This window comes from Populus nigra, chromosome 16, assembly GCF_951802175.1.
Source record: "Populus nigra chromosome 16, ddPopNigr1.1, whole genome shotgun sequence".
Taxonomy (NCBI): domain Eukaryota; kingdom Viridiplantae; phylum Streptophyta; class Magnoliopsida; order Malpighiales; family Salicaceae; genus Populus; species Populus nigra.
In genome coordinates, this window is record NC_084867.1 from 11,965,088 (window position 1) to 11,989,724 (window position 24,637).

Consider the following 24,637-nt stretch of genomic DNA (forward strand, 5'->3'; position numbering starts at 1 on the left):
TTAAAGGCGCGGCCAAATTATAAAAACAAATTCTATTTAAGGGTTTATTTGAAAATATGGTTGATATTGTTTTTATTTAAAAATAAATTAGAATAATTTTTTTAAAAAAATTTAATTTTAACACTAAGGCATCAAAATAATAATAAAATATAAAAATAATTTTAAATTAATAAATTTTAATTTGTTTTTAAAAATACGATTCAACTGTAATCACAAAGTCACCATAATTAAATGGCACGAACCAAAGATGCCCTTTTTATTCCCCGAATCAAAGTAGAATCAAAGTCCAATGCCAGTCTTGCATTAATCCGTTCCGTGTTATCCACACACATAAAAGAAGAAATAAAAAAGAAAAAAGAAAAAAAGAAAAAAAAAATCCTTGCCATCAGATCAGAGTCTTACATTATACTTACCCACACCCGCCTGTTTCTTTTCTGCCTTGTCTTCATTTCAAACCAAACCTCCCTCAACAAACATCTCTCCCTCTCTCTAACAACTCATCTGTTTCTCTCTCTAAAACTCACTGAGTCACCGGCGACCACCAATTCTCGCCGGGATTTTCACTCTTTTTTCTTCCGGATTCCAAATTATGTCTTAACAAAAGTATATTCTGTTTCTTTCCTTTTTGTTGTTTCTTTCCCTTAATTTGTATCTCTCTCTCTCTCTTCATTCCAAAAAGCTTGTGCTGGCAAATAGAAAAGAAAAATGAGTCTCTTGTAGATCACAAAATTGAAATTTCATTTTCTCTTTCTCATTCTCTCTCTCTTCGATCCTTCTTATTTAATTGTGTATTTCTTCCTCTTCTTCTTCTTTTCTCCTCGTAATATTCACAATTCTCGGGGAGAGAGGGAAAGAGAGGGAAATTGGAGATGATGAAGGTGGTTTAGCTTTTTGTTTTTCTGGAAAGGTGGGTTTTTTCTGTTTTATTAGACTAGGTCAAATTCTGGTCATAAGGAATTGGACTTTTTTTTAGTGATTACTGTTTTTTTTTAAATTGGGATTTTTTAGCTTAATTTTGAGGTTTAAGTTTATAATCAATTTCAAAGTTTGAATTTTTTTCGTTCTGGTTCCTTTAGGTCGGTCAGATAGGGATTTTTTTGTAAAAAAATGAGCTTTTTTCGTGTTTAGCTTTTGATAGTTTTTCTTAAAAATGGTTAATTTTAAGTAATTACAAGTCCTTCAAAACTGGAGCTTGCCTGCTACCTTTTCTTCTTGCTTGATCTGTTACATTTCCTTTCTGTCTTTGATTTTTCTAAAAATGGGAAAATTCACTGCTTTGTTTTCTACGAAGCCATTAAGGTTTTAATATTTTATTTTTGATTTAAAATTAATTAGGAAGTTATTATAATTATAATTCTGTTTTCAGAAAACAAAGCATTTGCATTAATGATTTGGTTGTTGGTGGGTTAGCAACTGTTTATATATATTTACGACTATACTGAATGTAAAAGAGTCATTTTAATCTAGGTGTTTTTTTTTTTTTTTTGCATAATCTCTTTTGGGTTTGCTAACTTGACAAGAAAGCACCAACCTTTTCGTTTCACTGAACAAGTAGTTGTTTTATGGGTTCATGCATCTTTAATTTTGATAACTGTTTTCCACTGTTTATAATTTAAAATGATGTGGGCTTTAAACTCCCCCCCCCCCCTCCTTTTTTGTAACAATTTAAAAGATATCAAAGTCTCTTAGCTGTTTGTTTTGTTTGAAGAAACTGACTTTTGACGTTTTTGAGTTCTCTACAGAAGAAAGGGCAAGCAATGAGCAGCGGACAGAGCCAACAATTTTGATAGTAAAAGAGATTTTTGATGAGAGTTTCTGGGTGTCTCTAAAGCTGCACCATGCCGTTTGAAGTTATGGATCATAGGGGTAGTACTGCTGCATCCTCCCACTATTTCGATGACATCCATTTTCCTGCTGAGGTAAGTTCAAATATATATCTGGTGACCCTTGACATTGCATTGTATTAACGTGAGCTGTATTTGGATTATCTTTCTGTTTATGACTTGGTGGCCCTCATTGTACCTAAAAGAAGTGGTACAGTGATAATCTTTTTGTTTGTTATTTAAGTAATTTGTTTGCAATTTGTATTGGACAGAGACAAATTGGGTTTTGGAAGCCTAATGTAATGCCCGATCACCAAGGTTGGTGCCATTTTTTTATTTGCCTTTAGAACTACTCCAATCTGCTAATTAGTGTTCTTTAAAAGTCTCCTTCGATGGAGTCGGCTTTTGTAGTGGGTCGTAGCTAACATGGCTTAACTTGGACCTTTTTATGTGAAAGTCAAGTCATTGGAGAATTGGAGTGCTCCAAATGGAGTGAATGTTTGAGCACATACATTGAGTGAATGATTTATGTCATTTTAAACTGAATTAACATCATCAGTAGGTTTCCATACCTGTCGCTGGTATTTCTATGGCTGTTTAGATTTCATGTTTGTTGTATATGGAGATTTATATCTTACTCCACTCAGGTTCAGATGTTTTTTTCAATCTTTGTTTCCCGTTCTTGTTACAGAGTTGTGAAACAACAGTGAAAGTTTTCATAATGTAATCACTGGCATCGTGTTCCTGCTTCAGTGTCTAACAATTCTTAATTAATATCTTAGTGACGTATATGTTCAAATCTTTTAAATTAATCTGCCTGGTTGTGTTCTTGGACAACATGTCAAGTTTCTCGGAACTATTTAATTTCTCACTGGATTTGCCTGGAGGATATCTCTGTTTTAATTATTGTATAATCCTGTCCCTCAGTTGGAACGGATGGAAAGATACCTATTCCCAGCGGCAACTGTGTAGCTTCTTTTCCTTTGGAAAAAATTTCACCAGGTGGACCAATTCTAATGCATCATGCGGAGGTATCACGGTCAATTCTAGCCAGAGATCAAAAAGAGAAGTCACTCATTAGTGAAGTAAGTGCTAATACATCCAAGCATGCATGGAGTTCCATGGATCATCATCCAAAATCCTGGTCAAGTTTGTCAATGCAACCTGCATCCTATAGTACAGGGAGAAGTAGGGTTGATATCAGTGGGACCCAGTGGGAAAGCAGTCTCTTCTCGAGCTCATTTTCTGAAATATTTAGTAGAAAGTGTAAGCCTCCTCTGTACAACATACATCTAATTGTTTTTTTTTATCATGTGTTCTCTTATGGCATTCCTTACCGTATCATGTGTCGAGGAGAGCTTTTGTAATGGATGTCTTGTTATCATCAAGTGAATGTATATGTAAATTGCAAACTCAATTTTTTTGGGATAAATCTTTGAACATGTTTAAATTTTGTGATCTTATATCTTTTCAGCAATGCATTTTATCGGTTGATTCTTTTTTTCCTTGCTTCCAGCCTTATCTAAAAGATTTAAAGTTACCAATTGCCATACGTTTGACAAAATCCACTCTGCATATTTGCAGTGAGGCCATCAAGAAATGACATTCAATCTCATCAACCTGCTAAGACCATCACTTCTTCCCATGAGGAAGAAGAACCTTTTGAATCACTTGAAGAACTTGAGGCGAAAACTATAGGAAATCTCCTCCCCACTGAAGATAACCTGTTTTCTGGAGTGACTACTGAATTTGGGCGTGATGCTCAGATCAATAACTTGGATGATCTGGAAGATTTTGACCTGTTCGGCAGTGGTGGAGGCATGGAATTAGAAGGGGATGTGGCCCGAGGAAATTCTGGTCTCCTCAGGGGAGTTTCCAATGGTCAAGGGGACTCTAATGGTTCAATTGTTGTTGGGCATCCTTCTAGAACACTTTTTGTCAGAAACATCAATAGCAACGTTGAAGTTTCTGAATTGAAGGCTCTTTTTGAGGTGCATATTATTCTACATTCTGCAGTAATTTATTTGACTTTTGCATCAGGTAGTCCATCCAGTTTATCTTGCATGTCATCTGACATTTGTGTTATGTTCTGTCAGCAATATGGAGATATTCGAACTCTCTATACAGCCTGCAAGCACCGTGGCTTTGTGATGATTTCTTATTATGATATAAGAGCAGCTCGAAATGCAATGAGTGCACTTCAAAATAAGCCATTGAAGCATAGGAATCTTGACATACATTATTCAATTCCAAAAGTGCGTCAGTATTATATTTTTATCTTGAACTTATGGGCTTGATTATGTTTGTTTGTCTGATTTCTGTGTACATATTTGGTCGCTGTACCTGCTCATTTGACCTTTTTTAGCTTGGTTTTTCTTTTTGGCTATTTATTCTATCAGGACAATCCATCAGAGAAAGATATGAACCAGGGCACTCTAGTGGTCTTTAACCTTGATTCTTCTGTTACAATTGACGAGCTTCGTCAAATATTTAGTGTTTATGGGGAGATTAAAGAGGTAGTTGGTTTACGGAGTATTATTTCAGTTTTTACATAAAGATGAAAGATTTCCTGCTTCATACTGTTATTTGTATGTGGTTTGCAGATCCGTGAATCCCCACATAAGCATCATCACAAATTCGTAGAGTACTATGACATTAGGGCCGCAGAAGCAGCCCTTTCTGCGCTAAATAGGAGTGACGTTGCTGGCAAGCAGATCAAGATTGAATCAAGTCACCCAGGGGGCACTAGAAGGTATTTCACTTCACATGTAACAGTTTCTACAGCATAGTTTCCTGTTAAGATTGAAATTAACTTCTAATGGGGCTTTGTGGATCTAATATTTATCATGTGGTCTTAAAAAGGCATAATCCAAATTGCTTGCTACCTTTTGTCCTTTTCAACTCTTTGCTTCTATCTTTCTTCTGCTTGAACTTGGATTGGTGATTCTCAGTTTCTTTGATATACTGCTTGCAGATTTCCAACTGTTCTTCTCCCTCTTTATCTGCTGCTGATAATTTATTCAATTTTTTTTATTGGCAGCTTGATGCAACAGCCTGAGCATGAGCAAGCTGAACGTAATCTTTTACAGAGCCCCTTTAACGACTTATCATCTGGACCATCGGGTAGGATTTTGTCTGACACAATTTGTTTCAATTAAATGAGCTGAACTTGTTTTCCTTACGGGAGTTTTATTTCTCATGCTCTGAAAACATGTTTCACAGCCACATTTTCTCCTGGAGTATCAGCATCTAGCTACATGGCTAATGGATCTTCTCAGGTTTTACATTCTGCTATCCCATCACAGCTGGGTGCATTCGCTGAACTTCACAGGAGTTCTAGTGTTTCAAACAACTTACCATCTCCAGTGACAGCAAGTGCTGCTAAACAATTCTCCATAGATGAAATGAAGTTTGGCAACAAATGTATTCCAAGCATTCATCCTCATTCCTTGCCAGAGTACCATGATAGTTTTGCCAATACTATTCCATACAACTCTCCAAGCACTATCAGAGACATGCCCAGCAGTTTCACTTCCAAAGTGACAGAAGGAATTAACAGCTTACATATTCGAGGGGTAGGGTCAAACGGGCACATGATGGAGCTTAATGGAGGGGGTAAGTTCAGATGATCATCATGTGCCATGCACCATTTCGTTTATACTTTCTTTTTCTTGTTGTCTTTTCAATGAGGGATGAAAATCAGTAACTGAATTTTTTTATGATGAGAGAATTTTAGATTCCTGATTTTGAAGATGGCTTGGGGATTTTTAAAAGTTGGATATTGACGGGCTTGTAAATGTGAAAATATGTCCTCGATTCATAGATAAATATAAAAGAACAGCTATAGTAATGCTTCAGACGTATTGAATAATTATGGTGTTCTAACTCTGTTATAAAAGCATTGATGGAGAAAACCCATTTTGCTGCAAGTACTGTTGGTCCACGTGCTAACTGAACCAGTTGTTATTATTATTATTATTATCTTTAAAAGTTCAAATCTGGTTTACCTTTGTTATAAAAGGTTCCTCAATTTTTAATTTACTGATTGTTTTGTTATTTTCATTATTGTGTGGAATCTTTTTCAAGTTTTTGGATCTCCTGGAACTGGAAGCTGCACTCTTCCTGGGCATCATTATGTATGGAAGAATTCCAAGTCAGGTCAACAACATCCTTCAAATGCCATGATTTGGTCAAATTCACCATCATTTGCCAACGGTGTTCACACTCATCATGTTCCACACATGCCTGGATTCCCTAGAGGACATACAGTTATGCTGAACTCTGCACCTGCACCCCATCACATTGGATCTGCACCAGCTGTCAATCCTTCTCTATGGGATAGGCGGCACACATTTTCTGGGGAGTCTCCTGAAGCTTCTAGTTTTCACTTGGGTGCTCTTCGGAGTGTGGGTTTTCCTGGTAGCTCTCCACCACATCCAATGGAAATTGCCTCCCACAACATTTTCTCTCATGGTGGAAGTTGTATGGACATGACTAAAGCCACTGGCCTACCCACTTCTCCGCAGATGTGCCAAATGTTCCCTGGGAGGAACCCAATGATTTCAATGCCAGCCTCTTTTGGTTCTCCTAATGAGCGCGTGCGAAACTTCTCACATCGTAGAATTGAATCGAATTCGAATCATTCAGATAAGAAACAATATGAACTTGACGTTGACTGCATACTGCGTGGCGATGACAACCGAACCACATTGATGATAAAGAACATTCCAAACAAGTATGTGAAAATCCTGCCCATCCAACTTTTTTCCTGTTTGCCTTCATGATCTGAATTCCCCCCTCCCCCCCAATAAATAAATAAAATAAAAAAATTATGTCTTAAAGGCTAAGGTTATTGGTTGATGTGGCAAACTTGCTATGTATGGCTTGTTTTTTCATGATTTTCATCCGTGCTGGTAATGTTTTGAGTTAGTTTCCAATTTCTCTGATTGGAACCGCCAGCAACCTTACAGCATGTGGGAACACCCCCACCAGACCAATAGGATGTTTTTGGTCCAGGCCATCTAATTCAACCATGTTAGTAGACTGGGGCTTATTACATAACAAGGTGGTGTTCACATTCATTGCATGTCAAGTTTGCTGCTTTTGGCCATTTTTATTCTTGGTTTCCTATGGAATCTGACAGCATTTGGATCCCTTTGGTGCATTTTCTGTGTTCTTTGCACTTTATATTTTTTTGTCTTCTCATTTTATTTGGTGTCTCTTGTAGATATACTTCAAAGATGCTTCTGGCTGCGATTGATGAGCAGTGTCGAGGAACCTATGATTTTATTTACTTGCCAATTGACTTCAAGGCAAGTGAATTTTCTGGTGGATCAACCTTAGTATATAATATTATGGTGCACAATGCACACATGTATATGAGATTACTTATTGCTTTCCTGTTTTTAAGCTCTAATTGAGATTTACAACATGATTTAACAGAATAAATGCAATGTGGGCTATGCATTCATCAATATGATTGATCCTCAACAGATCATTCCATTCCATAAGGTGTGTTATTAGCTTGAATGGAATGATAGTAATTTATGTTCATTGGTATGAAAGGAATTCTCCTTCATGCATGTGAGATGTAGAAGCTAACAGAGGCCGAACACGTCTTCTGTAGGCATTCAATGGAAAAAAGTGGGAGAAGTTCAACAGCGAGAAAGTGGCATCTCTTGCATATGCTCGTATTCAGGGAAAAACTGCTCTTATTGCGCATTTCCAGAATTCAAGCTTGATGAATGAGGATAAACGCTGTCGTCCTATACTATTTCATTCTGATGGTCCCAATGCTGGTGATCCGGTAAGATACTTTGACATTCAGTTGGCCTGTCAAAAGGTCTAATCATTGGCTACCTTGGGTTGTTCTTTGTATGTCTTCTGATCATGGTTATACTTCCTGAATACTGATTCTGGTATATGACTTCCTAAATAATGGTGCTGTCAGATTAGCTGGTAGAGATCTTTTGAATGCTATAATACTGCCTCTGATTCAAGCATCTTTTTGAAGTGATATATCTAATTAGGGCTAATAACCAAATGCTTGCATGTTGTTACTTATTTTCTACTAGTTCATCTGATAGTAACCAATGTAGAATTTTTATTTTTCCCAAAAAACAAGCGAAAAATAATGGATCAACTGAAAGCATGTCATAGATGATAAATCCCACATCATTACGAGAATAAAAAATACCAAAGAACTTAGGAATACAAGGAAGGTTGAAGTTGTTGCGAATCTGTTGTTTGGTGATTAGGATTTTTCTACTGGTTATCTTCTTTCTCTGGACTACAGTTTTAAGTATGTAGTTGTGGCTAGCCATGCTTTAGTACACAAAAATTTATGAAAGAGGATTGATTTTTCAGGACTATTTTCAGTGTTATTCAGCATTTTAGCTTTTCAATAACTGATTGTTTCACCCTTTTTTAATTTAATGGTCACTAAAACTTTTTTTTTTTTTTTTCGTTGCAGGAACCATTCCCCATGGGCACTCATATTCGATCAAGGTTGGGTAAACCTCGATCTAGTGGCAATGAGGAGAACCACCATAGTGGGAGCCCTTCCACTTTGGCTAATGGAGAGGACTCTCCAAATGGAATACACTCTCCATCCGGTTCCGATTGAGTAGTTTTCTTTGCCATACTAACTCCAACCCTGTATGGGTGCAAAATGTCGTATCCACCCCAGTTCTGTATATTAGGGGTGACCTGACAAGTGACAACTCCCTTTTTGGCTATAGAGACTCCATTTACCAAGTTCTGAATGCCAGAGTGTATCTTCAGAATCAAGTGGGTTCAGAATTTTCTTTGTTCCCACACAAATTTACCCATCTAGCCTAATTATGATTTTAGAGAGTGGCTTAACAAAGGCTTCAAATTTCAGATATTTGAATCAAACAATTTCAATGTACAGAAGCTCTCTATCTGTGCAGGAGAGGAGGGATTTTCCCTGTTTTTTTCAGTTTTGTATCTCTGCAATTTCATTTTTCCTTGTATGTTTTGGGGTTCCCTGTTGGTTCTGTTTCTTGTTCTAATCCCTAGGTCTGGCATGATTGCTCAAGGAGAGTTATCGCACGCTAATGCATCCTCCTGATTGTAGAAATTTTTGAAGTCCTCAGAATGCTATTAATAACAATACTATTTATTTGTCATCCCATCTCCTGTGTTTTTTTTTTTTTTTCCGCAATGGGAGCTGGGAGCTTGGACATCTGCCTGCATGTTGATTCTAGTTATATATCAATTAATAACTCGAGAACAAATTTGGTCGTCATGAAACTACAAAATGTGCAGTAGTATAACAGGCCTTTGGGCGATGATTGAAGATGAAGTAATTCAAAATTGTGAAACGGGATTAACTAGTAGAAGGCATAAATAAATTGCTGCATCAGTTGCAGAGGGAATTCCTTATTCGGTGGCACTCGTGCAAGAGGAAACTAGCAAATAATAGAGAGAGCTGAAGAGCTCCTGGTGATGCCTCGGAAAACTTTGACGGTGTCCATGAGACAACGACAGAAAACACACCAAGGGCCACAGCTGTGGTCCAGAGACCACAATACCTAACGAAGCTGTAGCCATGCATCCAGAGGTCAATTCCAACACAATGAAACCTAACTTGCTTAACCATCCACAGCTTGTCTAAAAGCAAATAAAACATCACTTTTACAGCATAAAGGAACATCATTCGATATCAACTGCTGAAACATGGCCAGGAGGCACAGTAGCCTAGAGCATATCACAAGCAAACAAGTCAGACAGAGTCATATCCTCTGCCAGCATTTTGAGTGAAAGCATGCAATCTCATCAATGAAGCTGATTTGCTCTTGTAGAAAAAGGTAATTTTGAGGTTTTCCAAAATAAAATAAATACTGACCTATACAATTGAATCATGGTATCCTACGTAAATGAGCTAACTCCCTTTCTTTCGCTGCCCCAAGTTTTTTATCATCAAAATCTGCAATGCTAGATGCTGATGGAAAAAATTAATCAATTACACAAGGCACATTAAAAAACAAGCTCTTCAATCTCTGTCACCGAACTTCAATGACTTCATCATCTTCTCTGCATTCTGCTACCTGAACTTCCAACGTGTCATTTTTTCTCTGTGGGTAAGGTTCTGCAACAGTTTCTTCTAGGAGCCTACTCAAAACACAAATGGAAAATCAGAACTATAACTTTGTCACATTAGTTCTTAGGAACCTCAAATAAAACTATAGTTATAGAACTTTCTTACCCCATCCCACAGGTAAGGTAAGGTTTAGGTCTCTTATGAACCTCCACTCGATCTATTTGTAAAGGACGGCCTATTTCCCAGTCACAAATGTGAAACATACATGCTCGTAGTAAGGTCGGTTGCTGAATGTGAAACCTTCAGGATTAACTGTTAGGTATCAAATGAAAAAGGTTCTGGGCCTTCTGGCTATCATTTATATTTCTCGTGGATAAAGGATGCCCCGATATATCTGAACTGCATAGCTCCAAGATACATATACACTCCAATTTCGTGTTTTGGGCATGGCAAATGGATTTTTGCATGAGTGCAGCAGGGTCTAGTTTGGCCGGAGCCCTGAGCTTTTCTAGGACTCGCAACCTACTCTTCTGAGGAATTATTGGTTGTATCTTGTTGAAATGGTGGAGGGAGGCTAAAGCGGTGATAGGATGAATTGCAAGGAATCCAAATATGTCGCCGTAGAAATCATTCTGGCCAGAAAAATTTTCAAAAATAGATTGTCAAAAGATCAAACATTGCAAGAAAGAAAAGGACTAAACACATCATTGTTCGTGATAGATGACGTGGAGACAAAATTATATTTGATATAGGTATAAATGATTATGAAGAAGACAAAATAAAACAATCTATTTTATTAATATATATAAGTGTCAAACTTTGCATATTAAAAATAATAATTATTATACATATTAATTTAATTTATATTGAGTTTTAAAATTATATAATAATATAATAATCTTATCTGTAAAACTTAGATCAGTCAGATAAATTAACGTAGAATCTAGTTGATTTAGATTTGGACCAGTTCAGGTTTTAAAAAAAATAAAAAAACAATTGACTCTGTATAAATTGATAAACTCATGTTGATCCGAGGAAAAATTCGGGTTAAAAACCTAGTAGTTTTTTTTTTAATAACATATATTTATTTTTTGATTAAAGCAATACCATATTGATATTTAAAAAAAAAAACAAATCAAGGTTAACCTGTTTAAATCTAGGTTAATCCTTTTTATCCCTGACTTAAATCATCTGACTTAAATTTGACTGCAAATAAACTCAAGTCTTGCATCTTTGCTAGAGTCTTTGCTAATGGATAACTATATTCTGCTTTGTGATTGAAAACTATATTCTGCTTGTGATTCTCTGTTGTGCTGCTCCCTGTGTAGTAATACTGATCATGTTCATCCCTCGATAAAACCCTAATCAAATTATCAGGAAAAAATAGTGTCATTATCTCCCATCACAAACCACCTCATGCCCAGCTTCGAAGTCTCTGATACTATCCTCGTTAGCTGTAAAGAAGACCTGTCTCTGATAGAGTTTTCATGCTTGAGTGTGTTGCTAGAGATCTTTGTTGGTGGTAAAAGATGATCATTTGTTCAATTATTTACCATCGTGTTCAACCAAACTCCAGCACAACAATTTATGATAAAAATAATTATAGTTGCACTGCATATCTAAAAAAGAAAAAAAAATAGAAGATTTTTTGTGAAAATGAAGATATATGGGCTAGAACTAATAGGTTAAAAATATTTAAAAATTTACTCTAATTTTAAAATTAATCTATTTATTTAATCAAAAATTAAAAAAATAATTTACGGAAATCATGCCAAACAAACTCTTAAATAAAAACCAATATTTGTAAATGCTAAACCTTCAAGTTTTCTTAAGACAGAAAATCAGAAATAATCCACTCAAGTCCTAATTATGTCCGAATTTGGTATGTTATATTAAGATGAATTGAAGTCAAGATTTCTAATGAATATAAATAAATAAAAACTATTGTATAGAAATTATAATTATAACTATATAATTGTATATAAATTTTCATTAATAATATAATTTTTTTATTCCAATACTTTAGATGAATATCGATTCATATCTTAAAAAAGTTATTTTTTTAAAAAATAATAATTCTATCGTGTGATTAAATTACATACACACAAAATTTTAATAGTTTATAAAAAAATATTATTTATAACTTTATTTAAATCACCAAGAGTGAATTTAAATTTATCAATTTTTAATTCATAACAATAACAATAATCAATTCTAAAATTGATGATTAAATTTTGAGCGTTAGAAAACGACGTCGCATTCTCAAGTTTATAAAAGTGAAAAAAATTGAAGTAGAAATGATGGGTGGATCTTTCTGCTGCAGTCCAGTCCTCTTCAGTTTTTTGTTGCTCCTGAAGTAATCAAGCTCTGGACTTTTTCCAGTCACAAAATCACTAACCTCAAAAACCCTAACAAATCCTTCCTTAAAATGAACATAATACTAAAACCCCAACACCTGCTCTCAAAAAAACCAAACCTAACCCATTTTTTCTCATCAAAAACACCCATTCCCTTACCCTATGGGACAGAAACAAATGACCCATCATACAAAGACGTACCAAAACCTGTTAGAGACAAGTCAGAAAGAAAACCATATGTAACACCTATGAAAATGCTCATTAAAAGAGCTAAAGAAGAAAAGGAAGCAAGAAAGTTACAACCTTGTAGAATGTTGGAGAATCCACCTGATAATGGTTTGTTAGTCCCTCAACTTGTGCCTGTTGCTTACCAAGTTTATGAAGCCCGTGAAGTTTTGCTTTCTGGGATTTCTATGCTTGTTAAAGTTATTCCTGTTCAGAAGTGCAGGTAAGAAATGGTTGAAAGATTGGATTTGGATTTGTGGGTCTGGTTCCTTTTGTGAGTTTAGATTGGATTTTAAATGGGTTTTGTGTTTTAATTTGGTTTGAACTTGAATTTTGTTATTGTTGATTGTAATGTTAGTAAAGAAATGGGGTAATTTATCAAGCTCAGATAAAATGAAATGAAAAGGAGACTCAGTTTTTGGCCTGTGGTTGTGGGTCTATTTGTGAATTTGTGTTTAGAAATTCAAAGTGATTGGAATTGGAAGGAGAATAGGATTTCAATTTCAATGAATTTGAATTTACTTATTATTGTGATGGATATTTATTAAAGGAATGGAATAATGTATTTAACTGAGAATAATATCTATTATTTATTGTAGAATTATAATCCGTGTTACTGGTTAACCAAACAATACTACTTTAGGAATGGAAAAAGGGGTCTTGTTTCACTCTTGATTTCTGAGTGAGTCAAATGTGGTCATTTTGGTATTTGTTTCGAATCTATTCTTAGTGCAGTTGAATAATGAATAATTAAGAAATTTACAATTTTGATTGAGAATTTAAAACTTCTGAGAAATGGTTTGGTGTAATTGTATTAATTTTTAGTTTGTTGCTCTACTTATTGTCATTAGGTTCTCTAATCCAGGTTCTGCCATGAGTTACATATTGGCCACGTGGGCCATGAAATTCGAACCTGCACTGGTCCTGGAAGTGGAATGAGGAGTTCCACTCATGTTTGGAGAAAGGGGAGAGTGCATGATGTGGTTTTTTCCCCCAAATCCTATCATCTGTATGATCGTGTTGGCAAGCCAAGAGTTCTGCATGACGAGAGTCGCAGGGTCCCTCGTATCCCTGCCATTGTAGAGCTCTGTATACAGGCTGGTGTCGACCTTGAAAAGCACCCTACAAAGAGGAGGACAAAACCCGTGTACTCTATTGAAGGAAGAATCGTAGACTTTGAGCAAGCGAAGGAAAATGATGAAAATGAGCGTAATTTGCATGATGAGAACCTTGATCCTCTGATGGGTTCTGATCTTGGGACCAAATTTGATGAAGCAAGAAATTTTATACTGGATAAAGAAACTGATCAATTGGAAGAATCACATGAGGGAGTGACTGATTTAAGGGAAATAAGCATTGGGACCATGGAGTCATGGTTCAAAATGATATCTGGGGCAGAGAAGATCATGGAAAAGTATGGTGTGTTAACCTGCGGATATTGTCCTGAAGTTCAGGTAGGCCCTAAGGGACACAAGGTGAGGATGTGCAAGGCAACAAAGCATCAGCATCGTGATGGTCTGCATGCATGGCAAGAAGCAACTATTGATGATCTTGTGGCTCCCAGTTATGTTTGGCATGTTCGAGATACGAATGGGCTTCCTCTGGATAACAAGTTGAAGAGGTACTATGGCAAGGCTCCAGCTGTAGTGGAGCTGTGTGTGCAGGCTGGTGCACCTGTTCCAGATCAATATCGAAGTATGATGAGACTAGATGTGGTTCCTCCTGACCGTGATGAAGTTGATCTTGTTGCTTGAATCGATGTCCCTTTTTATTAGCTTTTAGACAAGCTGTGGATGGTGAAGAAAATTAGATTTCATCTTTAGATGCATGGCTAGAGCTTCATTAGGCATCATGGTCTGTGTACCACAGCCCTTTGTTTTCTGTTGCTGTCTTGTGGAAAATGTCAAACTTTGCCCAGGGTTTATCAGTGGGTTGTTGGTTCTCTTTAATATCGCGAGATCAACTCCTTGCAGTTGTGCCACTGGGTTGGTGTGGTCGCGCCCCCCCCCCCCCCCCCCCCCCCTTTTTTTAAAAAATAAAATAAAATTATGATTGACTTTGTAAATAGAAATCACTTCATGGGGCTAGCCAAGCACGAAGAGAGGTCACAAGAAATCGGAATGAAGAGTTGCAAGCATGAATTTTTTGAAGCCCTTTTAAATGAAGAGTTGCGCTGCTAATTTACACCCAAATGCCCATCTTTGTGCTACTGAAGAAGCATTGTTCTATGGGCTTTCGTCAATCTAACTGCTCTCATTCTCTTTTAAAGTTTAAATGATGTTTTCGTGGGTTAAATCGCTGAAAGGACTGCTCCGTCCTCAGTGTTCCTGTCATCTGGTTCTTTAAGACATCAAAGTTTGTTATTTTGTCAGGTGTGGAGAAATTGACTTCTCAGTTCTCTACTGAAGCAGCGTGATGACGATGGAAGAATCCTGGATTTTATTTGTAAAAAGCTTTTTGTAGGAGTTTTTCTGTGCCAAAGCTTCGGCACGGCGCTTGAAATAATGGAGCAGGTGCAATTTGCTGTTTCAAGACGTCTACATTCTTTAAGACATCAAGATTGTCTCTGCAGGAAACTTATTCCTTGTCTCTCATTGTACCTGGTACAATTTTAATATCTTGTCCTTTATTTCGTAGTGATTTGGTGGCAGCATATATCATATTAAGATAATAATGTGATAGGGATTTTCATTTTTTTAATTTTATTTTGGGTTTACCGCATTCAATTAATTCAAATTCATATATATATATATATATATATATATATATAATTTGAAGCTAAAAAAAATACAATTATTTTTGAACACTTATGTGTGATTGGTATTATGGTGTAAGATATTTTAAAAAAATATTTTTTGTTTGAAAATATATTAAAATTAAAAAAATATCAGATTTTTTTAATTTTTACATTAACACATTATACCTATCAACAAACAGTAAAGATGTTAATATTTAAAAAAATACATTTAAAAAACATTAAAAACATAAGCAAACTCACTGCGAAACACCAGGACATTTAATTGCTGTGGCAGGACCCCGGCCCTTGCAAAAAATATTTTTTCCCCCTGCTTTCCTCTTGAATAATTATAAATTTTAACTCTAAAATTAGTAAGTTTTAACTTTTGCCCCCCTTTAAATTTTTGTTTCTAACTTGGCCCTTTCAAACCTAATGTCCTAGCTCGGCACCTGGCTGCCATTACCATTTTTCAGGAATTTGGCATCAAAGTCAGTTCAGTTTGTCATCTCTGGAGAAATTGATCGTACAGTTCTTTCCTGAAGATGGATGAGACATTGTGTAGAGCCAGCTCTTTGATTGTAAGAGCTGTGTGCAGGTGTCGAAAATTTTCAGGTTCCAAAGCTGCTCCATGCTGTTTGAAATTACGGACCAGACTTGTAATATGCCTCAACATAATTTCTCGAAGGCTTCGTTTTCCTTACGTGGTACTCACAGCATCCAGATTTGTTTTTCAGTTTATAATTTCAATTTTAAAAGTATTTTTAATTAAATATTTTTAATTATTTTTTATTTAATTTTAATTTCAATCACAGTTTTAACTAAATATCTATTTTTTCAAACCAATTTCAACTAAAAATATTTTTTATAAAATAATTTTTTTCAAATCACAATTATAATAATTACCGTAATACCAAACACACTATATAACTCTTCAAAGTTTAGATGCATGTGAGCATGCGTGCTCTACTGCTTTGTCTTTTCAGTTTCTTTCTTTTCTTTGGTTCTTGTTGTGCCTGAATCAAGTTTTCCTTACGTGGTACTCACAGCATCCAGATTTGTATTTGAATTTATAATTTTAATTTTAAAAATATTTTTAATTAAATATTTTAAATTAGTTTTTTATTCAACCTCAATTTCAACCACAGTTTTAATTAGATATTTATTTTTTCAAACCAACCTCAATTAAAAATATTTTTTATAAAATAATTTTTTTCAAACTACAACTATAATAGCTTCCACAATACCAAATAGAGTCTATAACTCTTCAAAGTATAGATGCGTTATATTACCATGTGTGCTCTACTGCTTTGTCTTTTCAGTTTCTCTCTTTTCTTTGGTTCTTGTTGTGCCTGAATCAAGTTTTATGTTAATTTTTTCTCTTAGTGATTTTGCTGGCAACTTGACTGGGGAAAGCAAGTTTTATCTTATATTACTGTGAAATTATGATGCCCGCTCACCTGTCACTCTTTTATTTATTTTTTAATTGGGAGGAACATATAATAAATTTTTTTTTGACATTTGAGGCTGTTAGAATGTTGGGTCAGATTTTTTTTAAGAATTGAAAAATCTATTTTCAAGCTTTTTTTTCACATGAGAATTTATATATATAAAAAAGAAGATAATCTAAAAACCTTAATAAACTTGTTTTGGTCTTGATCCACTATTTAATCACTCAAGAAATGAAAATTAACTCAAATGTCAAAAGATTTAAGCATTAATCTAGTTTTTTTTAGCAAGATAAATGAGTTAAAACATTGTAAATGAACTTGTTTTATCAAATAAAACTCGTTAACATAGATATTTACTTTTTTTATGTTGTTAAAACAAGGATATTTAACAGCTTTTTATCATGTTTTTCAACGATTTTCTTTCCTCACAAAATCAAGGATTGAAGTGCATAAAAATAAAGTTGATGATAAAAATGTTAAAATCTTAATAAAAAAAGATTGCAAATAAAAAAATAAAAATTTTAAGGACTGAATATAAAAAAAAAAGAACAAAAAAATCTTGTGTTTTTTTGCTTGAGTGTCAAATCTAGTCCTTGCAATTTCAGTTTTTTATAAGCAATAAAATTGAATTTTATTTTTAAAAATTGACCATTAACTTATTATTTTTTTTTTCAAAACCCTGAGCAAGTTAAAACAAATTATTAATTATTAGGATTAAATTCCAATTAGTGCAATATAAAATAATAAAATAGGAAAAATGGGTGACTAGAGTATAAAAATTTCAAGAAAAGAGAGAAGAAAACATTTTCTTAATCCACTATGTTTATTTATCTTTGGTTGTAGAGTGTTTTTATAATTTTACTTATTTTTTTTTATAATTATAATTGTAATGATAACCATTACAGTATTATTGTTGAAAATATTGAAAGGCATCGACTTTTTTAATGAAACACGCGTGTTTTAAAGTATAGTTGTAGTTGTTTTTTAAAATATTTTTTGCTCAGAAAAATATGCAATAATATTTTTTTATTTTTTTAAAATTATTTTTGAAATCAGCACATCAAAATAATTAAAAAATATAAAAAATATATTAATTTAAAACAAAAAAAATTTAAACTTTTTTAAAAATATTTTTTAAATACAATGCCAAACACCTCAGCGCATGTGGAAAGTGACCGCTATATTTTGGCTAAAGCTACCAACTGGTATTGCCATGTGATCATGCTTTTTTAAAGAATTATTATTATTATTTTATTTTAAATTAATATTGTTTTAATATTTTTAAATTATTTTGAGGTAATAATATAAAAATAATTTTTTAAAAAATAAAATAAAAATAATTTTTTTAAAAATAAAATAAAAATATTTTTTTAAAAAGACAACACTACTTCAGTCTTCCGTAACTATTGAGAACTTTTCATTGAGACTACTTCAACAAAAAAAAAAAACTATTGAGAACTTTTCATTTCTCCTCTCCAAGCCCTATAAATTACAAATTCCTTCCCTCCTTCCTTCCTCTCCCGCGCGCTCCTTGACAAACAAAGCAAACTCAAAACAGCACTGGACAAAGCACTTAATTAAAAAAAAAATGAGCAAACCATCTCCGATTCTTAAAAAGCCAAAAGTAGAGCAGCAAAACAACGACGACGATAATGAAGTGTCACTAAATCAAGAATGCAAAGAGAACAACGGCAGAGAAGAAGAAGAAGATAGCATGGAGGAGCAAAAAGTCGCTTTGATTGCTCTAATCGAACATCGTTCTCATGAACTTCAGCATCTTAAGCAACGCGTTTCTTATTATCAAGCTCAGGTTGCTTGCTTTCTTTCTTGTCTTTAATTTTCATATCTCTTCATTTCCCCTTTTTTTCTATGAAATATAGTTTCTTTTTATATAGTTATGATAGTATCTAGGGTTTTTCTTTGAATTTCTTAATCATCGATTGGCGGTTAACAAAACAGATCGTTTCTTTGTTTTTTTTTAATTCTGTTTTACAGATTAATTAAAAAAAAGGAGGGAAAAAAATGAAATGAGTTGTTTAATTAGCTTTCTTAAAAAAATAAATCGGTGGTTGATTATTTGTTTGGAAAAGTGTGCAGCTTGTTGAAGCAGAGAAGAGGTTAGAGGAATCGCAGGTGAAATTGGGTCGGTTAAGTGGAAAAGGCAATGCAACAGCGCCTAATAAACCTTCTGTAGAGAATGGAATTAAGAATGTGAAGGTGGAGAGGAAATCTCCAAGTCCGGTTCGTGTAAATGAGGCTTCTCCTGGAAGCCAGCCCCCGTCTAGGACTGAACTTGTGATTCCGAAAGTTCCTCAACCACTAAAATTGGTGGGTTCAGGTGCGAGAATTTCGAGTTGTTCTAGTGCTCAATCGAGTTCTTCCACTCCCTCTAATGGTGTTGCGAATGCGAAAGTAGAAAAACTTAATAGTGTTGCGGATGTAAAAGTGGAAAAATCCAATAGTGATGTGAAGGTGGAAAGGTCTCACAAAAGTTCGTCTCCTGATGTTGAAGTTATTGAAATTCAGGATAGAGGAACGAAAAGGAAGATTGGTAACTCTTTTCTTTCTTTTTATCCTTTCTTTTCGATACCGTGTGTATTTTTTTCATTCATAATTTCATGCCTGGGATTGCATTTCACTTCACTTGGAACTTAATTACTTGTTCACATAATTTTTCTGTATGATCTCAGAACAGAAAGAACACAAGGAATTGATTCCACTGGTGTCTAGGAGCTCTTCTCCCTGCACAGTCCACTGCCATACAAGTAATCATATCCCTAGTCAGCACAAAAGAAAGTTGAGAAGTGTTGCTGTTTGTCCAGCCAATGATCAGCTTTTTGTGTCCAGGTGATTCACCTAATTAACATCGAGAGTGAAGTAGTTGTTATAAATGAAAGTCATGTTCTTTTGACATGATTGAAGACTTGAGAACTTTTTGTTCCTGCATTTCACCTACAAATGATAACCAATCGAACTACAGAAAATGACATAAAATTTGACTTCATCCTGCAATTTTTTATCCTTTCACGTTGAAGATAGTTTCAAGAACATTCCTGCTATCACCTAGAGATGTTGTTTTGATTTGCCTGATGATAAGTTGTCACTATTTTCCCTTTTCCTTTTGACATTTTAAACTGTGGTTTTCCATAGGAAGAATGTTATCTTCTTAATCAAACACATTAGTTCTTTCAAATCTATAGAAGCATAAAGCATCATAAATTAGTGCTTGTTGGGGGGGAGGTAGACTTAGTCAACCACAGGTAGAAAGAAGAGCAACTGAAGCACGCATGGAGATGAATATTTGGCACCCAAATTTTTAGTGAGGGGAAAGAGAAGAATACCAAATGAAGTGGTAGATTTAGAACTATATGTGCAGTAACAAAAAAGATGAAGGATAAATATAACAGCATCACTTTGTCAAAAATATCTTCTTCTTTACCGAAAAAGAAGGCCACAAAAATGGCACTTACTTTATGACAATTGCTCAAAACATTGTCGTTCCTAACTCATAGAGTGCACTTGAATGTGGCTTCAAGCATGGAGAATTTTTGTTCCAGCTATGAGTTCATTGGTTTTAAGGAAGAAGATGCATGAGTGCGGCCATACGAGAAGTTCATCTCAAATTCATCTTGCATGTTTTTCTTTACTTGATGCTTTTCCAATTTGTAATGTTTGTTATGTAAAATAGACATGGTATTGGTTTTCTTGTATTCACTTGGAATATCTACAAAATCTAACTTTTGTCCAATGCCTTGAATACATACAGTGCTTTGGATGGAATGGTCCACCTATGGCAACTTCAAGCTCGAGGGTAAGTCTTAGAGTTTGTGTGAACTTATTCACATTAACTTTCATGAATAGCTGATAGATGATCCACAATGGGAAGAGCATGCCTACCATGCCATTAAGCTTATCCTTTTGAGATTTTGTAAGTTTCATAGAGATATTACACATGGTGAACCATGAACACAATGAACATGCTAGATGGAGAGTTGTAAAAGGTGGTTGATGCTTTGGTACTGGTATTTCAGTTAGACAGTCAATTCCTTACATTTACGAAGCTGTATGGAATATTCTTTGTGCATAAGTGCAGACAATTTTACATCTTCACACTTCATTCTGTCATGTCATGAAACAGGAATGTAGTTGCTAAATACTGGAATTGTTTGAGTGTAAGTTTTATGGATTGACATTGGCCTACTATTAGAAGAGGGATTTTGCCAGAGTTTTGGCAAGATTAGGGTGTGGAAAGCCTTCCATAGATGCTAACTTATTCCAAGAGTAATTTAATAGAAACAGGTGGTCTGTAATGTCTGAATAATTTCAAGAATCAATGCTTTGTATTTGAACCACTTCCACAAATATGAACTTGAGGGTTGCATTTTGGCTGAGAAATTGCTAGGCTTGTTTGCAATTCCATGAGTAGTTGAGGATGGATGCGGGAATATGATTCCCTTCCAGGCCTGCGTTCTTGGTGACTTTTTCTGTGTTTTCCAGTTAAGGCGCTTTACTAAGAGTTGTCCTTATTTGCCCTTTTTTTTGGTGGAGGAGAGAGGGAGGATAGACGCTCCTCTTGTATATTAGTGTTTGAAATACAAGAGATGATGAGTCATCGAAATTTTTTATGGGTGCTATTCACTGGTTAATGGAAAGTAATATCATGTTTCCCAGGATCACTTTGATAAAGATTTTGACAAGGGTGGTGTCTCATGCATGCTTCATGTGTACTTCTCTTGATTTTTGTCAAATTAGTTTTTTTTTTTCAAAGAAAGAAAAGTATTGTGCCCGCACCTACCTATGAAAATTGCCACCACCTTCTTCAAATTCACAACCCTCCTGGCCAATGCTATTTAACTGCAGATTTGTGTCCATGAACATTAATGATTACTTCTAGAGAAGACCTCAGAAGATCAATATTTCTTTGGTTTGAACAACCAGCTTCCTTCAAATTATGAGCATCCATTTGCTATTCAGGCAAAAAAATGTTTCACATTTATTTGCTATTGCGTTGACAAAGAACAGATTTGCAGGTGCTATTGATTATGGAAGAGAAATAATCCTCAGTTGCTTCCATTTTAGTTGGTTGAAGCGCGAACTAATTTTTCTGTTTGTATCAATAACATGCAGTTTCATCGCTTAATCTTCAGTTCTGTAATGTGAAGGTGCTCATCTAGCATCTTGTTTCCCCCCTCTTAAATTTCAGGTCAGGTGCCTCTATACTTAGCACCACTGATTGTGTGTCTCCATTGCAACGTCGATGGCCAGAAGATATAGCCTGGCACCCACTGGGAAATAGCTTATTTTCTGCTTACACTGCAGATAGTGGGGATTCTCAGATATCAATTCTGAATTTGAATAAAATGCAACGGGTATGGATCATGGTTGAAATATACTTTCTGAATTAATATGTCAGTGCTGCTTGTATAGATATGTCTCAATTGCGTATGTATAGCATGGATTTCACAGCAGTGGAGTTAGCATACTATGTGCACATGCCATCATACTATAAGATAGGATCATGCACTTCCATTTAAAATGTAGGGTTTTTTGGATAAATAATCTTTAATTTTGTATCTTTTTGCATTGACAGAGAGCACGTGTAACTTTCTTGGATGACAAGCCTCATATTAAGGGTACTATTAACAGCATAGAGTTCATGCCCTGGGAAAATACCTGTTTTGTTACTGGCTGCAGTGATCATGGTGTTGTTCTTTGGAATGAGAAAGATGATGAGAACTTATGGAAGCCAAAGATATTGCACAGGAATTTGCATTCTTCTGCTGTCATGGGGGTTGCCGGGATGCAGCAAAAGCAGATTGTACTGTCTGCTGGCGCAGACAAGAGAATTGTTGGGTTTGATGTGCAAGTTGGGAGAGCTGACTTCAAGCATCAACTCGACAGCAAGTGCATGAGTGTTCTGCCAAATCCATGTGATTTCAATTTATTCATGGTTCAAACAGGGTAAGAATTATCTCTCCTTCTCTTTCTGACACGAGTCCTCATCAACTCATCTGTTTATTAGTATTAATAGTCTCCTTATTATGCTTTTAGAAATCTACTCGGTTAACTAAGTTTGATGTTGTTTCACGCACTTTCAACTCTTCCATTTGGTTTCTACTTTCGAGATAAACTACAGTATTTTTAAATTAATATCACTTTATGAGGACTTTGAAGCATAAAAACAGTACTAAAGGTACATTGCAGTTGCAGAAAACTCCTGCTATCACCTGGGAGGCATGTTGATAGAACTAAGTTTCTTGTTCATCTTTCCTAACAAGAGCTTTGTTTTCACTATAGCTTCATATTTTTTATAAGCTGTTTGAATGTTAAAATAGAAGATCTCATATTCAGGACTCATGGGAAGCAACTTAGGCTGTTTGATAACAGACTGAAGCAAATGGAAATTCATTCTTTTGGGTTTAAACAAGAAAGTAGCGACTCTCAGTCAGCTCTGACCAATCAAGCTTGGTCTCCTGATGGCCTGTACCTCACATCTGGTTCAGTAGACCCTGTGATCCATATCTTTGATATCAGGTATAATTATGACAAGCCATCCCAGTCCATAAAAGCTCACCAGAAACGAGTCTTTAAAGCAGTATGGCATTACTCTCTCCCACTTCTGATTTCCATATCTTCTGATCTGCACATCGGGTTACACAAGATCATCTAGCCTTGGAAGCTTTGTTTCATACATTTTATGCAATTCCTTTTGTTGGTCATGTTGGCTGTGCTCCTCATTTTGCCTTGAGCGGAATTATGTAACTTGTTTTGAAGAGGGACAAGCTTATCTTAAGATCATTTTTGGGTTGACAATTTTGCCGTTGGATTGTGAGAGACAGAACTCTGGGGGGATGGACAAATAGTTGCCAAATGGATAGATTTTACCTGGGGACCTTGATACATGTTATAGGTGGCCTTATGATTCGAAATGAAACAGCAGTGAAGCTCGTTTCTTTTTGTCCTCCCTGTTGGAGGCAACAGCCTCCACTCCCCAAACTCATTCAATTTGTTCGAGTGTTATCATATTCAATTTTCTACTTATGTTCTGCATTTGTCTACAGTGAGGGTTTTTTTTTTATTATTCTACAGTGATTTATTACTTGCAAAGATCAAATTGGCTTGATGGCATATATAAGGCGATGCACACTAGAGGCATTGTGGAAACTTGATTATGTTCATCTGAAATTGTTGGCACAAAACCCCTTAATTGAACGGTGGTCGTTTTATCATATAACATATGTTATAAACGTGAATAGTCAATAACACATGTTGATTCATGAAGAATGCAAGTGGATTGAAAGACAAAAATGCAGTCTATAGGTATGAACTTAGAAGCATGGTTTGTAAGTTCAGGATGCTTTCCACTGGTCCAATCTTGCTATTTTCAATCATGGCAAGGGATGTTCTTGGTTCGAAGTTTTGTCCTATGATAGGCTAGACTGGATGAGCATACGGCTGGTTTCAAGCATTGTGCTCCAGCCAAATCCTGCATTGTTTGCTTTGTGGTCTAACTATGGTTGTCTTGTGGTTTAATTATATTTTTGAAAAATTTTAAATTTTTTAACTTTAAATTGTTATTTTTTTTTGTGTTTTTGAATTGTTTTAATATGTTGATGTTAAAAATGATTTTTTTATAAAAATATTATTCTAATGTATTTCCAAATAAAAATTATTTTAAAATATAATTTCTACCCCACTTTCAAAAATTACTTTCATCTCCAGTCTAGAAGGTCCTCTGCAAGCGAGCAATTTCAATGGCTGAACTACTTTCTCTTGTAAAACAGTCAATTTTCAAGTGGTGGTAGCTGTTGTCTATATCTTGGAACCTTAATATTCATGCTCCCTCGTCACTGCCATGACTCTTTTCCCGGGAAGATATTCGTGGATATGCTAGTGAGAATCAATGCTGTGCAACCATGGACTTGACCTGGCAGACCCACTAACAAAACAGGAAGAATTTTTTGTTCAAGGATGAAGATTAA

General features: G+C 35.1%; 3 protein-coding genes and 1 long non-coding RNA gene across 5 annotated transcripts; 3 read left to right on the top strand and 1 right to left on the bottom strand.

Moving 5' to 3' along the window:
* The first annotated feature begins 421 nt into the window (after window positions 1-421).
* On the top strand, window positions 422-8,974 carry LOC133675057 (protein MEI2-like 1). 2 transcript variants are annotated; one of them, XM_062096327.1, is made up of 15 exons: window positions 422-907; window positions 1,743-1,919; window positions 2,096-2,141; window positions 2,751-3,089; window positions 3,408-3,814; window positions 3,920-4,078; window positions 4,223-4,339; window positions 4,427-4,575; window positions 4,864-4,946; window positions 5,046-5,438; window positions 5,910-6,558; window positions 7,051-7,135; window positions 7,266-7,334; window positions 7,450-7,629; window positions 8,296-8,974. In XM_062096327.1, the coding sequence occupies exons 2-15, from the start codon at window positions 1,839-1,841 to the stop codon at window positions 8,446-8,448; spliced, it is 2,910 nt and encodes a 969-aa protein (XP_061952311.1). In that variant the 5' UTR covers window positions 422-907; window positions 1,743-1,838; the 3' UTR covers window positions 8,449-8,974. The 2 variants fall into 2 exon arrangements, with proteins under 2 accessions (XP_061952311.1, XP_061952312.1); XM_062096328.1 differs by lacking the exons at window positions 422-907; window positions 2,096-2,141 and having other exon boundaries at window positions 1,762-1,919.
* A 662-nt stretch (window positions 8,975-9,636) lies between these two features.
* Window positions 9,637-10,514, bottom strand: LOC133675241 (uncharacterized). The gene is made up of 2 exons (XR_009835380.1): window positions 10,054-10,514; window positions 9,637-9,959 (listed from the first exon to the last, which is right to left on the bottom strand). It is a non-coding gene; the product is annotated as an uncharacterized LOC133675241 (long non-coding RNA).
* Window positions 10,515-12,175: 1,661 nt separating this feature from the next.
* Window positions 12,176-14,451, top strand: LOC133675430 (APO protein 3, mitochondrial). Its single transcript, XM_062096799.1, has 2 exons — window positions 12,176-12,693; window positions 13,336-14,451. Exons 1-2 carry the CDS (start codon window positions 12,317-12,319, stop codon window positions 14,222-14,224), a joined length of 1,266 nt encoding a protein of 421 aa, XP_061952783.1. The 5' UTR covers window positions 12,176-12,316; the 3' UTR covers window positions 14,225-14,451.
* Window positions 14,452-17,894: 3,443 nt separating this feature from the next.
* Window positions 17,895-23,715, top strand: LOC133675702 (uncharacterized). The gene is made up of 7 exons (XM_062097162.1): window positions 17,895-18,465; window positions 18,753-19,206; window positions 19,346-19,502; window positions 20,422-20,466; window positions 21,859-22,024; window positions 22,246-22,616; window positions 23,007-23,715. Exons 1-7 carry the CDS (start codon window positions 18,244-18,246, stop codon window positions 23,323-23,325), a joined length of 1,734 nt encoding a protein of 577 aa, XP_061953146.1. The 5' UTR covers window positions 17,895-18,243; the 3' UTR covers window positions 23,326-23,715.
* Window positions 23,716-24,637: the final 922 nt, after the last annotated feature.

Coding starts and splice junctions, on each gene's coding strand:
- LOC133675057 (XM_062096327.1), top strand. CDS start 1,839: ATGCCGTTTGAAGTTATGGATCATAGGGGTAGTACTGCTGCATCCTCC. Junction 4,079..4,222: donor TACATTATTCAATTCCAAAA/GTGCGTCAGTAT, acceptor TTATTCTATCAG/GACAATCCATCAGAGAAAGA. Junction 4,576..4,863: donor CACCCAGGGGGCACTAGAAG/GTATTTCACTTC, acceptor TTTTATTGGCAG/CTTGATGCAACAGCCTGAGC.
- LOC133675430 (XM_062096799.1), top strand. CDS start 12,317: ATGAACATAATACTAAAACCCCAACACCTGCTCTCAAAAAAACCAAAC. Junction 12,694..13,335: donor ATTCCTGTTCAGAAGTGCAG/GTAAGAAATGGT, acceptor TCTCTAATCCAG/GTTCTGCCATGAGTTACATA.
- LOC133675702 (XM_062097162.1), top strand. CDS start 18,244: ATGAGCAAACCATCTCCGATTCTTAAAAAGCCAAAAGTAGAGCAGCAA. Junction 19,503..20,421: donor GATCAGCTTTTTGTGTCCAG/GTGATTCACCTA, acceptor GAATACATACAG/TGCTTTGGATGGAATGGTCC. Junction 22,025..22,245: donor ATTTGAATAAAATGCAACGG/GTATGGATCATG, acceptor TTGCATTGACAG/AGAGCACGTGTAACTTTCTT.